At 44.4% G+C, this 17726-nt stretch overlaps 1 protein-coding gene across 2 annotated transcripts in view; it reads right to left on the minus strand.

Moving 5' to 3' along the window:
- Window positions 1–14603: 14603 nt before the first annotated feature.
- The window catches only part of LOC148507497 (uncharacterized), a 39986-nt gene continuing 36863 nt past the window's right edge, over window positions 14604–17726 (minus strand). The window contains exon 5 of one of the 2 annotated variants that reach the window (XM_088446064.1): window positions 14604–15330. In XM_088446064.1, coding sequence (XP_088302190.1) covers window positions 15152–15330 — 179 coding nt within the window. In that variant the 3' untranslated portion in view covers window positions 14604–15151. Of the gene's footprint in view, window positions 15335–17726 lie in introns of both variants that reach the window. The other variant, XM_088446065.1, reaches the window with a different exon arrangement.

Consider the following 17726-nt stretch of genomic DNA (forward strand, 5'->3'; position numbering starts at 1 on the left):
CTATATTATTAATCCGACCCTGTACTGATGTATCTACCAAGAAGATTGCATCAGAGTTACATGATATATTGATGTTTTCTTATGTGCTTATCCATCTTTCTTATACAAGTTGCTGCAGAAAGCTTTGATTGAATGTTTGTGTAACATGGAGAAGCTTGTAGTGAGGAGGGGTGTTGAAAGTGGAGAACGCTGCTGCGTACAATCCATTTTCTTCCTCCTGAGAGGTTTCATTCCCTGTTCCAAGATGGCTGCAAGACTTAGCTACTGTGTATGCACGATGTAATCTTCTGAATGTGTCCAGGGTCACAGTGGGAGACAGTAGTCTACCACTTGGCTCCAGAGAGACCCCGGTATTACCACCACCGACAACTCCTTCCAGCATCCCTGTACCACTACCCGTTCACCAGATACATTCACCAGCTGGTGCGTTGTATATCATCCTGCTCCGCTCCAGCTATACTCCACTCCCTCCAGTGTATTAACAGTGAGTACGGCTCAATCTCATCAAATTCCCCATCACCTGATGAGTGTTCCCTCGTTGCAGTGCAGGGTAAACCATTAACCAAAACCATAATGAAATAATGACACAGAGACTTGTATAAGGGCAAAGGAAGGTCGGCTTTATTTATTTTTAAACTAATTAAACTATTTAATATATAACTGAACTACTTAATAGAAGAAGAAAGAAAGACAGACAAAGTATGGTGGTGCAGAAAGAGCGGCCTCACAATGCAAGATCACCAACTGCATACTCACACTGATCTTCAAAATGGGAGGCGAGCATTAAGCCCGTTACCACGCCCAAGGTATCCACCTACCACCCCAATGACACGACGTGAGGCCCACCTGGTTAGGTGGTTGCCGCTGACCCCAGTAGGGTAGAATCAGCCTAGTATTGGAAGGGAGAGCACCTCAAGCTCCAAAGACAGATGGCGACTGCTACCGTTCTTTCCCGCCACAAGAAAAGCCGACACCAAACAACTCAATGAATAAGGGAGGGAGGGCGGGAAACAGCCAACTAGAGAAATTTCTATGAAATGGCTGCCAAGCAGCAACTCTGAAATAGCACTGACCCCCCTCTGCCAATCCTATAGGCTAACCAAACCTAACCCCTCCCCACAACACTACCTTACTAAACAACTAGCCCCTTGTCCAGAGGCTCGGGTATTTAATTACCTCCATGCATATGAAATGCACTCCGTCCTACATAACACCAATAAAACCACTTCGCTAGTTAAGCAATTGGGCTGTTCGTTGTCTCAGGGCATCCGCTGGTGTGTACTGGAACTTTGCTACAACTACAAACCTGTACACACATCATACTTGCCTACTCTCCCAAAAGTTTACAGAAGGCTCACAATTTTTTGAGTATCCTCCGCACCCCTGAAAGAGTAGGCAGGACTCCAACATCCCGCCCCCAGCCTAGTGAAGTGGGCAGGATGGGGAGATTTTACGGGACATTTGTGGGTCTGTATGGAAGGGACAGGGCCAAATGGCAAGAAGCACATCATTTAGCCCTGTCCAGGGCCGGCCCCAGGCATACTCCATGCATGCGGCTGCACAGGGGCGCCGGGTTCCGGCTGCTGAAGGTCCCGTGCCCTTTACCCACCTGCTTCTGTTAGTTTATGCTCTGGGGGAGGGCACAGTGTGGGGAAGGGGTGGGGGGAGCAGGGGAGGCGCTGGATGCCAAGACACTGAGCCCTGGCCCGACCCCTCCTCACAGACCCATGTATAGTGGGCTTTTCCTGTAAAGAGGGTGGGGCCTAATGACGGCTACAGTCATTCATACTGATTCCCTATATTTTACTAATATATTTATTTATTAACCGTTTCTTATATAGCGCAGAATATTCCATTGCGCTTTACAATTTGAAACATAAATAGAACAAAACTGGGTAACAACAGACAGATATATAGGTAGGAAGGCCATGCTCGCAAGCTTACAATCAGGGGTGTATCTAGGGAAGTGCCCCCAGTAGTAGTCCACCCTATAAAGTGAACCCAGTAGCAGCCATCCCCCCCAGTAGTGGCACCCCCTATACAGTGCCCCCAGTAGTGGCCATCCCCCCCATAACATGCCCCCAGTAGCGGCCCCCCCTATACAGTGCCACCAGTAGCGGCCATCCCCCATAACGTGCCCCCAGTAGCGGCCCCCCCTATAAAGTGCCCCCAGTAGTGGCCATCTCCCCCATAACATGCCCCCAGTGTTGTTGTCCCCTATGCAGAGCCCCCAGTAGTGGCCACCCCCCTATAAAGTACCCCCAGTAGCAGCCATCCCCTATACAGTGCACCCAAGTAGCCGCACTCCCCCCCTGTGCTGTGCCAGAAAAAAACACACACACACACAGAAAAAAAAAGCAACTTACCTGATCCCCGCTCCTGCCGACGACCACCGCTGTCCACTCCTCTGGGCCCGCTCTTGGGATGGGAGAGACATCATGACGTCTCTCCCATCACCTGCTGCGGGGGGAGCCGGAAGGCGGAGCTCATGAGTGAGCTCCAGCCGGCTCCCTCCATGGACGAAGTAGCAGCCAATGAGTATCTGTCTGACTCTCATTGGCTGGCTGCTATAACAAACACACAGCCACCGATGGCGGCTGTGTGTTTGTTTGTAAACTGTGAAGGGAAGACCGTTCTCACTGCGGTCTGCCCTACACTTGTGGGGCCCGGGGAACTAGCGGGCCCCGTGGGTAGTTCAAGCCCTGGGGCTAGTTGAAGCCCCTGGTGTCACTGCGGACGACACCCCCACTTCGGCCGGCACCCCTGGCGAGTGCTAGCCTGGCCAATGAGTAGATACACCCCTGCTTACAATCTATATATAATATGTCAACATTTTAGTTATGCTCCATCACTCCTATCCTTATTAACGCATGTAGCAGTATATAACTGCAGTACATATATAATAATACACACAGTTACATACATTAGTAACAACGGGCCAAAAAGAAAGACTTTTAAGGAGTTGTTTTTGTCTGGTTCAACAATTTATTTTGGATTTATAATATTTTGGAACCAATATTCCCCGAATTTAAATGAAATACAGTTTGGAGTATAATTAGGTGAGTGCAGATCCTGTATTATTATATTATTTAAATGGTGTGGTCTCACACCTCAGGCACTGCATACAGAGCTGTGGATTAAAGCCTATTGGGTATGTGTGTGTATATATATATATATATATATATATATATATGTATATATATATATATATATAGTGGTCGAAGTGGGGTGGTATACGGTGGTATGACAGACCGACACTTCCCGCCCCCACTTCATTTTAGCCGCAGAAGAGAATGCACCAGCGCTGGGATCCAGTATGGCATCCCAGCGCTGGAACAACGGCGGAAACGTGTAGAGAATGTGTCCCGCAGGGGACACATCTCGATCGGCTGCAATGGAGATGCTGGCATGTAGCCGGTACAAAGCAACCAGTCCTGGCTGCACTGTAAGCAGCAGGCTCTGGCTGCCAGCCAATCACGGGGCTCGCAGCCGCCAGCCAATCACTGGGCTCGCGGCCCCCAGCCAATCGCGGGGCTCTCGGCCGCCAGGCAATCGAGGGGCTCTCGGCCTCCAGCCAATGAGAAGCTGCCAAGTGGCAGCTTCTCATTGGCTCACCGTGGCGCCGGATTAGCGTAAACTGCAGTGCACTGCTGCAGCAGCACCGAGGTCCTGGTGCTCCTGGCGGCTCCATCCAGCAGCGCAGGTCAGAGGGAAGTAGAGAGAGGGGAGGTTTTAAGAGAGGGAATAGAGATAGGGTCATTCAGAGGGAGGCAGGTAGTTAGTATTGTAGGGGGTGAAAGAGAGAGGGAATCAGTAAGTGAGAAGGGCAGGGTGTGAGAGAGGGAGAAGTGTGTGGGGAGGGGGAGAAGTACAATGGGGTGATATGAAAGCAGGGGCCCAAGGGGGGAAGATTTATTCTCCATACCCTCACCTCTAAATTTCCACTTCGAGCACTGTATATATATATATATATATATACTATATATATATATATATATATATATATATATACAGTTAGGTCCATAAATATTGGGACATTGACAGAATTTCCATATTTTGTCCTCTATTCACCACCACAATGGCTTTGAAATGAAACAAACAAGATGTGATTTAACTGCAGACTTTCAGATTTAATTTGAGGGAAATTACATCCAAATCAGGTGAACGGTGTAGGAATTACAACGGTTTCAATATGTGCCTCCCACTTTTTAAGGGGCCAAAAGTAATGGGACAAACTAAACAATCCTAAATCTAACTTTCACTTTTTAATACTTTGTTGCAAATCCTCTGCAGGCAATTACAGCCTGAAGTCTGGAATGCATAGACATCACCAGACGCTGGATTTCATCCCTGGTGATGCTCTGCCAGGCCTCTACTGCAAATGTCTTCAGTTCCTGCTTGTTCTTGGGGCATTTTCCCTTCAGTTTTGTCTTCATCAAGTGAAATGCATGCTCAATCGGATTCAGGTCAGGGGATTGACCTGGCCATTGCATAACATTACACTTTTTAGCATTAAAAAACTCTTTGGTTGCTTTTGCAGTATGCTTCGGGTCATTGTCCATCTACACTGTGAAGCGCTGTCCAATGAGTTCTGAAGCATTTGACTGAATATGAGCATATAATATTGCCTGAAACACTTCAGAATTCATTCTGCTGCTTTTGTCAGCAGTCACATCATAAATAAATACAAAGGAACCAGTTCCATTGGCAGCCGTACATGCCCACGCCATGACACTACCACCACCATGCTTCACTGATGAGGTGGTATGTTTTGGATCATGAGCAGTTCCTTTCCTTCTCTTCTCTTCCCATCACTCTGGTACAAGTTGATCTTTGTCTCATCTGTCCATAGGATGTTGTTGCAGAACTGTAATGGCTTTTTTAGATGTTGTTTGGCAAACTCTAATCTGGTCTTCCTGGTTTTGTGGCTCACCAATGGTTTACATCTTGTGCTGAACCCTCTATATTCACTCTTGTGAAGTCTTCTCTTGATTGTTGACTTTGACACATATACACCTACCTCCTGGAGAGTGTTCTTGATTTGGCCAACTGTTGTGAAGGGGTTTTTCTTCACCAGGGAAATAATTATTTTGTTATCCACCACAGTTGTTTTCCGTGGTCTTCAGGGTCTTTTGGTGTTGCTGAGCTCTCCAGTGCGTTCTTTCTTTTTAAGAATGTTCCAAACAGTTGATTTGGCCACACCTAATGTTTTTGCTATCTCTCTGATGGGTTTGTTTTGATTTTTCAGCCTAATGATGGCTTGCTTCACTGATAGTGACAGCTCTTTGGATCTCATATTGCGAGTTGACAGCAACTGATTCCAAATGCAAATGTCACACCTAGAATCAACTCCAGACCTTTTACCTGCTTAATTGATAATGAAATAACAAGGGAATAGCCCACACCTGTCCATGAAATAGCTTTTGAGTTGATAGTCCCATTACTTTTGGCCCCTTAAAAAGTGGGAGGCACATATTGAAACTGTTGTAATTCCTACACCGTTCACCCGATTTGGATGTAATTACCCTCAAATTAAATCTGAAAGTCTGCAGTTAAAGCACATCTTGTTTGTTTCATTTCAAAACCATTGTGGTGGTGAATAGAGGCCAAAATCTGAAAATTCTGTCACTGTCTCAATATTTATGGACCTGACTGTATATATATATATATATATATATATATATAGTACATTCGTCTGCTGTTTCCTTCTTAAAAAATATCATGTTGCTCTTTAATGCTTTTTCCGGTGCGCACATTGAAAAGACTCAGCGTGTGTAATAATAAGACAGAAAGAGGAACACTGTCCCACAGCACAAGTGTCACTTCCTTACAGTAACACATTTTATAGTCTAGAACCAGACTGACAGAGGGTCAGATTCACTACGGATCGCAATGTTGCATACACATGCAGTTCAACTGCGATAGCAAGCCAAACCACTGTGATTGCAATGCAAACTCAGCACCTCATAAGGATGCCCACTTTACCATACGCACATCCGTAATACTTAGAAGAATAGCGAAACCATCGGTACAATCGAGTACCATCGTAACCTCACACACACTTGTACAAGCCCTAACCTTACTCAGAATCACTAACAGCCACGCACGCTATGAGACCTCACGCTGCGTATGGCTTTGCATTGTATAATTTATGCGCGCCCCTGAAACGGTATGCAAAACGTAGTGGCACGCCTGTGTTTCCCCAAACACCCCCCCCATAACCACCTACAAATGGCGCTTCCTGTCAATCACTCTGTGATGGGTCTGCATAGCCTCTCGATCATAGGCCCTCATTCAGAGCCGTTCGCTATTTGCGTTCGTTCGTTCAAAAACAAGGGGTGGCTATGCAAATGATCCGTTCGCACATTGCAGTCTGTTCACACCTCTAAGTCTGAACGAGCGAGCAAAACATACGCTCTTTTATTTCTTAAAAACGCCCCCTGGCCGCTCGCACCATACGTCATGTCCGCTATTTATTAGATTAATCGAGTACATCGAACAGGATATGAACTGCTCGATATTCTTGTGGTTGGTTTTTTCAACCGCTATTTTGCGAGCAGTTCTGAGTTAAAAAAAAACAAGTGACGTGGTCATTGACGCTGCTATATTAATTATGCACACCCATAAAACGCCCGTTTTGACCTTTAAGCACGCCTGCGATCGGATCTCCACTCCCCGTTTTCAAGCGCATTCCCCTGTTACCACCCACATACGCCTCATTCTGTCACTCAAAATAGCAGGCACTCACTAGATTGCGTACAAATGATTTTCGGCCGCACTGACTGGTTCGCGCATGCGTACTAAAAACCGTACGCATGCGCAGATGTGCGAACATCGCTCGGAACGAGCGTACTGCCGATAGCGAGTGGCTCTGAATGAGGGCCATAGTCCTCATCGCAGTGGGCGTTTCGCGCACGTGCACTGCGATGCGTTCACAGAACGCAACAATCGGCCGATTGCGTGTGTATTAGCAACTGCGATCCAAGCTGCATCAGGCCTAGAGACAGGTTATGTGTTACTGCTCTAAAAGGATCTTCTGAGGAAATAGGACAATATTTAATATCAATAGAGGCCCCACACACGGAGGGATATAGTGGCCAATCCAGCGGTTTTGAACAATATCGCCGCTATATCGTTACGTGTGTGGGCACGATATCGTCCGCTGAGCGCTCCCGTGGGGTCGTTCCTCACTCCTCCAGATCTTTCTGCATGTTCATTTGATCTGGGGGATCCACGAATGATCCCATGCAGCGCTATGTGGGTGGGGGGGGGGTGCAGGCATAACGAGCGGTCGGCCACCGGATCACTCCCTGTGTGGGGATCGGCTGATATGTCGGCCGTCGGATCAGCCGTCGCATTGCAATTGTATGGGGCCCTTAACTATCCATGTGCGGTTCTAGTCTTGCTGAACAAGAAAATGGGAATATGTTGCTAAATGTATTTTTTTGTTTCATTATCATATGGACAATGGTCCTCATTCAGACCCGCTCGCAAGCGCTATGTGCTTGCAAGCGGGTCGATGGTGAGGGCCTGCACACGCGCAGCGCTCGTAGTATGTGTGCGCAAGCCCCGGAGCGAGTGACAAATTCACTCGCTCTGGGGGCTCACTACAAACGGGGCGGCTGTCGATGTTGATCGACAGCTCGCCCCGTTTTGTAGGTGGGGTGGGGGGGGGTGGCCGGATAAATGGAGGCATTCCTGAAAGAAAGCCTGCCGTTTGTAGGCGGCCCTACTGACATCACCAGTGATGTCAGTAGGGAGCTTCCTGCTCTGTTAGAGCAGGAAGCTACCTGGGGCCTGCGGTAGACGAGACCCTACTGTAAGGTTCTCATCGCAAGCCCCGATGGTCGCGATGGTCTCCGACCATCGCAACCACCACCTGGTCACTCGCTAAAGCTGTGGGTGGTCACCCACAGCTTAGCGAGCGGCCAGGTGGCCGGCTTTTAAAATAAAAGCGGATGCCCTCATTCAGAGCGAGGGCTCGCTTTTTGCGAGCAGCCCTGAATGAGGGCTAAGGATCAAATGAAGCCAAAAGTACTTATTGTTATTCTTCTTCTTGTTATTAATGAAATGACTGATAGAGTTAATAAAAATAGATTGTATTTAATAAGACAATTATTTCATAAAAGAGCCATAGAAGTACACTAAAAAAACATATAAAATCATTAAAAATGTTAGTATGTAGCACTTATCTTTAAAGAACTTCAGTTTAATAAACAAATAAACAAACATAATTAATGGCATATTTTGAATTACCAACAGCCGTTATTGACCTTATTGACCCTATGCTTCAAGACCATGCATGGTCCAGCCACGAGATCCCTTGAAGTGCAACTTAAAGTCTCTGTAGCCTACATTCACCTTTATGTTTTTAAGTATGTTTTTTGTGTGTGTAATGCCTCATTCAATAGTCCCTGCTTGTTTCCCATCACGTTACCTGATAATTTAACCGTTGCCTGCTGCAGGTCTTCTGTTTTTAGACAATACAACATTCTACATTAGCAAAGTGCAAAGTATGGTTTCTTTTCTTCTCTTATTATTACGTGTAAATGGAGAATACAAGTAAATCATCGGTGCAGTATATTGCATGTCTCTTTGTTTAATTTTATATTTATACAAAACTATAGAAAATAAAAAAAAACAACAAAAAAAGTTTGTACAACCCCTAAATTGAAAGTAACTACGTTTCCATTTCTATCCACAAGGGGGCGCTCTGTCTCCCAGATCTCATTAGTGATGCAGCTAGTATATTACAGCTAAGAGTTTCCTATAAAGTCGGCCTGATAATAAAGATACTGATATACAAAATGATATTCCCAGTATCTACGATTTTGTGGTTTACTGTAAGCTAATTTATACCCTTCGTGTTGATTTTAATTACGTCTAATGCCAGTTCCACCACGTCTACTGGTAATCTGACCATCAGGTGTGTGGCCTGATCATTGTTGCTTTGATCTACAGAAAAGCAGGAATAATTCTATATTTGGTGAGATTGATATTAACTGGGGGAGTTTCTGAAGGAGAAGTAAGACGCTGTTTCGTTATGACTGAAAGTAATCACAGTGACCGCAGTGCCTCTCATGACTATATCTATATTTATTCAGCAGTTATAAACCTCTGGAGAACTGGCATGAGACAGGAATTGATCATTCCGGGCAGCTCAGTGGTGGCATAGGGCTGACCTAATTTACAGAGAATGGGAGGAGGGGGGGGGGCTTTTGGCATTAAACCAACTGGATGGGTTGAGTTGCCCGGCTGCCCTTGTTATAGCCAAGGCAGCAATATTTCACACTGCACTTGCTTGGATATGCCCTATGAAGATCTATCATTGGCTTGTTAATAAATTAATAAATACATTTGAGTCACTGATCCCAGATGGGTCTCTGGGTTAGATTTAGTGCTTGTTTTTCCTCTGCCATTGCTGGTACATTTCATCCCTCCTTCTTAGAACTTGTATCCTCAGACTAGTCCATTCCAGCTACGTAATAGGCCAGCGAGACGCTAGCATGGCCACAGGATTGTCAGCAGTTTAGGTGACTACCAATATATTTCTATGGCTATGGCATGTCTGTGTTGGAGGTAACAAAATAAAGATAATGTGGGGCTATCCTCAAGAGGAATTGCAGCTGCGCTGGGTCACCCGGTAAGCACCAACACCACCTCCACCGGCCGCCATGTTTTACAGGAGTCAGGGGATGGGTCTATTCAAGTGTGGTATGTTTTTATAATTACGTTTAGGTATAATGGAAAAAGGACAATGTAGATAATAATAAATACATGCAACGCGTTTCTGCCCAAGTATTGGGGAACTACAAGTCTCAGCATTCTTATAATAGCAGGATAGATATGCAGGATGCTGCCTTTTATATATTCTGCTACCGCACTCTCATTTTGTGAGGCACAGGGTTGGTGCTGAACTATGTGAGAACCAGAGTAAAAGGATGTTGTTGTTTTTTAACGGTGTAAGGATTGTGTGTATTCTGCTGTATTAAATTGTATCTATTGCAGATTAGTGGGTGTGATTATCTCCGGCTACGTACATTTATTTATGGTATAATGAGTAGGGTTTTCATGAAACCGTAGTTGACCATACAAAAACACACTGCTACAGCCATATTGCCCCTCTGGGTTCAATTGCCAGTGGATGAGTGACCAATATTCCGATCAGGTTTTGCCATAGAGGTTTACGGAAGCTATCCACATTCTGTAGACCAGGTCTGCGTAAGGTAGACTGTTACCAGAGCTGCAACATCCAGCTTCTAGCCATTACAGTGTATTGTTTCTGTTCAATTCTCGCCTCCATGACCTTCATACTGTAGATTTTTCTGATGATGTCACAAAATATCGCCCAGGTCTTCCTTCGCAAGGGAAAATACATTTGTGTCTCCTCCTCCGGCACCATATGACAATGCCAACAGCCGTAAATACGTGAAAAATTCCAATGTATGGATTTATGGTTGTCTGCATCTGTTTCATCTTTGCCGCATTTTCACCTTTGTATAGTCCGCCGCCTGTGAGGGAGGAGGAGAATAAGGGGTACATAGAGGTGTTAGTTGTAGGACAGCAGAGAGACAGTCGTTGGGAAAGCAAAAAAAATAAAATAAATTCATGGTCTTATGAGTGTGATTTGTGCCCCTTAGTTATGACATATTGACATTTATTTATTTATAACCGTTCTGCTTTACAATTGGGAATAAAACAGCAATAAAATGAGGCTGACCAATAGCACACCCAAGAGGTAAGAGGACCTGGTAAGTTAGGCAAGAGAGATCACAGTAGGTTAGCCAGTAGAGTTCACTGTGGGTTAGGCAGTAGAGATCACAGTGGGTTAGGCAGTAGAGATCACAGTGGGTTAGGCAGCATATATCACAGTGGGTTAGGCAGTAGAGATAATAACAGTAGGTTAGGCTGTAGAGATCACAGTGGGTTAGGCTGTAGAGATCACAGTGGGTTAGGTAGTAGAGATCACAGTGGGTTAGGCAGTAGAGATCACAGTAGGTTAGGCAGTAGAGATCACAGTGGGTTAGGCAGTAGAGATCACAGTAGGTTAGGCAGTAGAGATCACAGTGGGTTAGGCAGTAGAGATCACAGTAGGTTAGGCAGTAGAGATCACAGTGGGTTAGGCAGTAGAGATCACAGTAGGTTAGGCAGTAGAGATCACAGTGGGTTAGGCAGTAGAGATCACAGTAGGTTAGGCAGTAGAGATCACAGTGGGTTAGGCAGTAGAGATCACAGTAGGTTAGGCAGCAGATATCACAGTGGGTTAGGCAGTAGAGATCACAGTGGGTTAGGAAGTAGAGATCACAGTGGGTTAGGCAGTAGAGATCACAGTAGTTTAGGCAGTAGAGATCACAGTGGGTTAGGCAGTAGAGATCACAGTGGGTTAGGCAGTAGAGATCACAGTGGGTTAGGCAGTAGAGATCACAGTAGGTTAGGCAGTAGAGATCACAGTGGGTTAGGCAGTAGAGATCACAGTAGGTTAGGCAGTAGAGATCACAGTGGGTTAGGCAGTAGAGATCACAGTAGGTTAGGCAGTAGAGATCACAGTAGGTTAGGCAGTAGAGATCACAGTGGGTTAGGCAGTAGAGATCACAGTAGGTTAGGCAGTAGAGATCACAGTGGGTTAGGCAGTAGAGATCACAGTAGGTTAGGCAGCAGATATCACAGTGGGTTAGGCAGTAGAGATCACAGTGGGTTAGGAAGTAGAGATCACAGTGGGTTAGGCAGTAGAGATCACAGTAGGTTAGGCAGCAGATATCACAGTGGGTTAGGCAGTAGAGATAATAACAGTAGGTTAGGCTGTAGAGATCACAGTGGGTTAGGCTATAGAGATCACAGTGGGTTAGGTAGTAGAGATCACAGTAGGTTAGGCAGTATAGATCACAGTAGGTTAGGCAGTAGAGAACATGTACGTTAGGCAGTAGAGATCACAGTAGATTAGGCAGTAGAGATATTTATAGTGCTGTACCGTGCAGGCGATCATTGCCATTCATGTTTGAGTCTGACAATGTGGTGCTGAGTCCAGATTTCAGCGTGGTAGGTACATCTGTTTCCGTAGCCACACTGGGCGTTTGACTTTTACCGTTCCATCTATGGGTGGAGACCTCTTTATTGGCTGCGGTTGTTGTTGGGAGCTTCTCATTGGAGACATTGGGCAAAACTTACTGAGATTCAGTGTGTGATGTCTTTATATATTTATTTATTACCAGTTATTTATATAGTGCACACATATTCCGCAGCACTTTACAGAGAAGAGTTGGCCATTCACATCAGTCCCTGTCCCAGTGGAGCTTTCAATCTATGTTCCCTATCACATGCTCACACACATACACACAAGGGTTTATTTTTGTTGGGGCCCAATTAACCTACTAGTATATTTTTGGAGTGTGGGAGGAAACCGGAGCACCCAGAGGAAACCCACGCAAGCACAGGGAGAATACACAATCTCTGCAGTTAGGGCCATGATGGGAATTGAACCCATGACCTCAGTGCTATGAGGCAGTAATGCTACCATTACACGATCTGTGCTGTCCCAGGTGGACTTGTCCCTGAACGAGTAAAAGATGGTTACATGTAACCCCAGCACATAACAATTAATAAATATCAGCCCATTGTTCCATAGACGAAAAGTAACTGGAGCTCAGCTGTTATAGGGCCACAAAAAAAACGTACATTTTAGTTGCTCTGTATAAGAAAGACTACTAATAACACATACTGTACACATTCTATATAATGTAGATTCAGCTGTAGTTGGCTTTCTCTGCTGCACCATACAGTATGTACAGCATCATATGTTGATGAGTTGACAGCTTTGGATAATTTATTGATGTGCTGGTTACTTGTATATATGAGGGAATATACATATTTAATTATTTTATTTATGTTGTCTCCTATTGCTGCCATCTTTTAACAACATTACACTCAACACATCGTGAGATGACGCAGCCTCAGCCACCTCACACATTCTCTCTGGAGATCCAAACCTCAACCACGGTGCTCCAAGCAGACCAGACACCTGCATAGGTGATTTGCCATCTATACCTATCAGTGCCTACGAGTGCTATGGGTGACATCTGAAATACTATACCACTCTCTCCCTTCCAAGGCAAACCGCCTTTCAACCAAACCCATTGCTTGTTTCTACTCCCTTCAACTCGCTTCTCTGATCACCACCCTCTCCTATCCCCTTTATTGTTCTCGACTACGCCTCCTACTTCAAAGGCAGTCACCCCCATCTGTGAAGAGATCTCCTCTCACCAGATCCATAATCCTACACTTTACCTCTCTCCAAGGCTTGATACATCTCTCAATAGGTGGGATGCATCAAACTTTGGATTTTGGATGCGTTGCATTCCGCCACTGATCGCATGCTTATTGATGTTTAGTAACGCCGTATGCACGAACATTTAAGGAAAGGAGATCTCTTCTGATAAGAGCTGTCCTTTGCAGTGTGGGGACTTCAGGGTTTATTAAACAGAAGTCGGGAAGCCGACCGTCGGTCATTAGACCTACGCTGGAAGCACGACAACTGGCTTACTGATCGAAGGTAAGCTGGGCGTCGGGTGCGGACAGCTGCGGGGGGGAGGGTTAGGTTAGGGGCTCCCGGGGGGGGTGACTTAGGGATAGGCACCCCTCTGGGAGGTTAGGATTAGGCTAGGGGAAGGGGGGTTAGGGATAGGCACCCCCGGGGAGAGTTTAGAGTTAGGCACCCCCGAGGGAGACAGGTTTAGGCGGCGAGAAGGGGGGGTTAGGTTTATGCACTTAGAGGGGGGGATTAGGGTTAGGCACCCCTAAGGGAGGGTTAGTGGGGGGAATTAGATTAGTTTTACTTACCTGAAGGACGATCAGGATTTCCTCCTGTGTCGGGATGCCGCTGTCAGGATTAGAACCACCGGCCATGCGGCCGGCGGTAAATCGTATGTATTCCATACTTAATTCTGAGCAAACATTGTCTTGCCTTCAGTTTATCTGAGTACATAATCCATAAATAGATAAGTGTTGGACATCTCAACAACAGTGCCCCCTACTGTCTATTAATATTTTTGTATATTTCCAAATATGACCTTTATACTTGTTAAATGCTTATGTAGGGTTTTTTCTCTTAGAAAGCAGCCTATATAAGATGTAATTTGCCAGTATACAATCAGCCTATTGCTCCATGTATGAGATCCAGCTCCAAGGTGTTGGAGGGGCTCTTGGGAATGAAACCATTTATGAGTAGATGATCTGACAAGCAAGTTACAGTAAGTGTTTATTATACTTTACTCTCTTTTACTTTGTAATAAATGTCTTTTTATGTGGCTCGATTAACGTCTTTGTATCCAAAGAATCTTATCTCATTCCACCGAGAACACTCATTATCTATCTATCTATCTATCTATCTATCTATCTATCTATCTATCTATCTATCTATCTATCTATCTATCTATCTATCTATCAATCATGGGATCCAAGCTAGAATTCTCAGTGGCCAGTCATGGGGCCAGAGCTCTATATGTGTGTCAGAACCCCTGTGCTGAGCACTCAATATTTTCAGCTGGGAGAAATAACATGAGAAATAACATGAGACGACCACCAGTTCTGTGTTCTGATTTCTCTGACTATATTGTGAGGCACATAGATTTTAGAACATTTGCAGGCATAGTGATTTCATAGTGTAACGTGATTATTCAAAATATAAACACTCATTAATTCTAAACAGCTCATTATTGAGAGCTCATTAACCATACAATAATACCTCATTATTTCTTATCTATGGTCTAAGGAGTAAAGGCACATACTAAGGAGTATAGCATCCTTAATTGGCAAAATAACAGTTATCTTTGGTACATTCCAATCTAATGTGCATACAGTATGAAGGTTACTGAACTAATTTAAAGTACATAAGTTTATGAATAATGTTTAAAGGCATACATTATCTTGTCACAAAATGGAGTCTCATGTGGGTAGCCTAGGATCAACTTTCTCAAATCCCATCTTTTATTCATAACTTATCCTATTATATCTACCTAATCAAGATTGTGCTCTTGCTAAACTAAGAACAGGTGCATATACATATAGGCCCATCTACAGGAACTTATACATAGGATCACCCCCCCTTCCCAGGAGCATTGACCCATACTCTGTTGGGCAAGTTCACGGCCCTCAGTCTCTAATTGTCCTTTGTCCAATTCATCTTGTAATGGCTATTCAGGGAAATGATAGTCTTGCATAGTCCACATGTCTGATTGTCATCTTCAGTTAGGCTTTTCTCACAGATGCTGCAGCTTGGAATGTCATCTTGGGCACAGATGTTATCATAGACTTGAGTCATCAAGGCCTTTGCTGTAACTTCCTTGGAGAAACAACAGTTAGGTGTAAATAACTTCTTAATCAGAAAAATAGCAAGTTTTACTGCATTATAAATGATTACAAACAAAACTAAGCCTTTAGCAATAAGTGAAAGGATTCCTGATATCCATACACCAAATCCCTTAAACCAATTAGCTGGGTTTAACCAGGAAAACCATCCATTACCATCAAGATCATACTCTGGATCATTATGCGCTTTTCTAAACTGGTCCAGCATAAGCTTTACCTGATTATAGTAAGCCATTTACACTGTTTTGCCTTGAGTCAGGGGGTCCTTACACAATCATATGGAAACAAGCAAAAGCCTTTGGCATGCTACTCTTGTCAGCTAGGCCCTGTAATTAGGACAATAGCCACTTGCATAAAGGCAGTGGCAGCAACAGCCCTCATGTAGGAAAAAAAGTGCTGACATAGTGTTAGGATACCCCTTAACCATTATGGTACCACATGGGGTTATAGAAATCCTGAATCAGACTCAAACAAAGCATTTGTCTGCTGCTAGGCTTACAAATATGAGGTAGCCTTACTGACACCAAAATAATGTCACTCTTAAAAGGTGTACAGTGTTGAATCCTGCGTCATTGCTTCCGCAAGAATCAAAATATGGGGGAGGAGATGATATTTCCCCTTGTACAAGTACAAACAACAGTGATAGTGACAGTGTCAAGGAGGACACTGAAAATATATACAATTTTTCTCTTCCTGACCAGGATTGTGTTGAACTGATGAAGCAAAAATCATTGTCCTTATGTAACATTTTGTAAGTTCCTTTTGTAGTTGCAGACCTTACTCTCTTTGTAGATGGTCCCAGATACTATGTAGATGGAATTCCACACACAGGATATGCTGGCCACATCAGTGCACTGTTTACTGCATTCCAGTTGCCCCAAAGGCTTGCAGTGATAAAGATAAAGGCACACACCCGAGAGAATACACCAGAAGCTGAAGGCAATAGACTGGTAGAGCAGGTCGCACGCGCTGCTGCCATAAGTCACTATTCCCAGGTTGAGCCCACTTATGTGGTAGATCCCACCACCAAGGATGACTTAAGTGCCTTCATAAAGCTCCAGGCCCAAGCTCCAGAGGCTGAAAAAAGTGCATGATCAATAATAGGAGCTAAAGAAATAAATAGTGAGTGGGGGAAGGTCAATGTTTGTGTCTACCAAAAGCGCTTTACCCAGTTATGGCCCAGATAATACATGGTAAAGTGCACCTGGGGAAAGATACAATGGTGGCCTTAACCAACCATAATTGGATAACTCCGGGTTTTGCACAGACAGTACAGGCCTTTGTTACAGGGTGTCTAATATGTGAATTGAAAAATCCAGGTTAGTCTGTCCCAACCCCTTTGAATAGTACTCCCCAGGCTCAGTATTCCTTTCAGAGGATACAAACTGATTTTATACAACTGCCCAAATGCTCAGCATATGAAAATGTCCTCTTGTATGGGCCTCTTCAGTCACTGGCTCAGAGGGTGGGCATGTTGGAGGGCTGATGCAAAGACAATGGCCAAGAAAATCATGACTGAGGTCATCTGCAGATATGGTGCACTATGTATTTACGTTACAGAAACAATTAACTTAAATACATAGGTGTTTTCTTCTATTCCAGACCCTAACATTTATACAGGTCCGGAAACAAAACAGGAAGGCTAGTCCACAGGTTCTACAACTCACTAACCAATGAGCACCACAATTTCAATAAGTCTGATCTTTAGGGTCATTACATGTTTGACAGTCTCTATTGGGACATCTCCATCACCTTTTTGCAATATTATTCCCCGTTGTACAACTTGGACCTTTTGTCCTTACAGGTGTCCCTTCAAAATAGTCCCTAAGGGGCATACAACTTTCTTGTGATTTTTCTCTAAAAAGATCAGTTCTTACACTTTTATCCAATTCAAAATTTTGCATTCAAGTTTGTTACTCTTTATGTAGGGGCCATATGATTTATGTATCTGTTGTAACCTAATCGGGTCAAGTGTGCCATTTCTGTGGATGCCAGCTTTTTTAAAGAGTTTGGACATCCCTTCTGTCACCCCAGGACCTAAAACTGTGCACATAATATCCATGATGGTCTGACAGTTGGACAGGTGCACACTGTCCATTTTACCGATATCTGTGGATTCACTAAATCCTGTTCTGTTGTATGAGGTAACTCCAACCTAGGGGATGAAACCAGACACTGATTCTTTTCTATATTTTCTGTTACTAAGGTGGGTCTCCTTAGTAGGTCTAGGCACACTTTGACCGTACCTTTTGGGATATAGATTGACTTGTAAATTAGTTATAAACAAATACCAAAATTCTGCTACTCTGGTCTAGAGATAATCTCCATCAATATGGCAACCTACTAAAAGACAAAAGGCATGTTAT

The sequence above is a fragment of the Taudactylus pleione genome, unplaced genomic scaffold (genome assembly GCF_031769625.1).
Source record: "Taudactylus pleione unplaced genomic scaffold, aTauple2 ptg000393l, whole genome shotgun sequence".
NCBI lineage: Eukaryota > Metazoa > Chordata > Amphibia > Anura > Myobatrachidae > Taudactylus > Taudactylus pleione.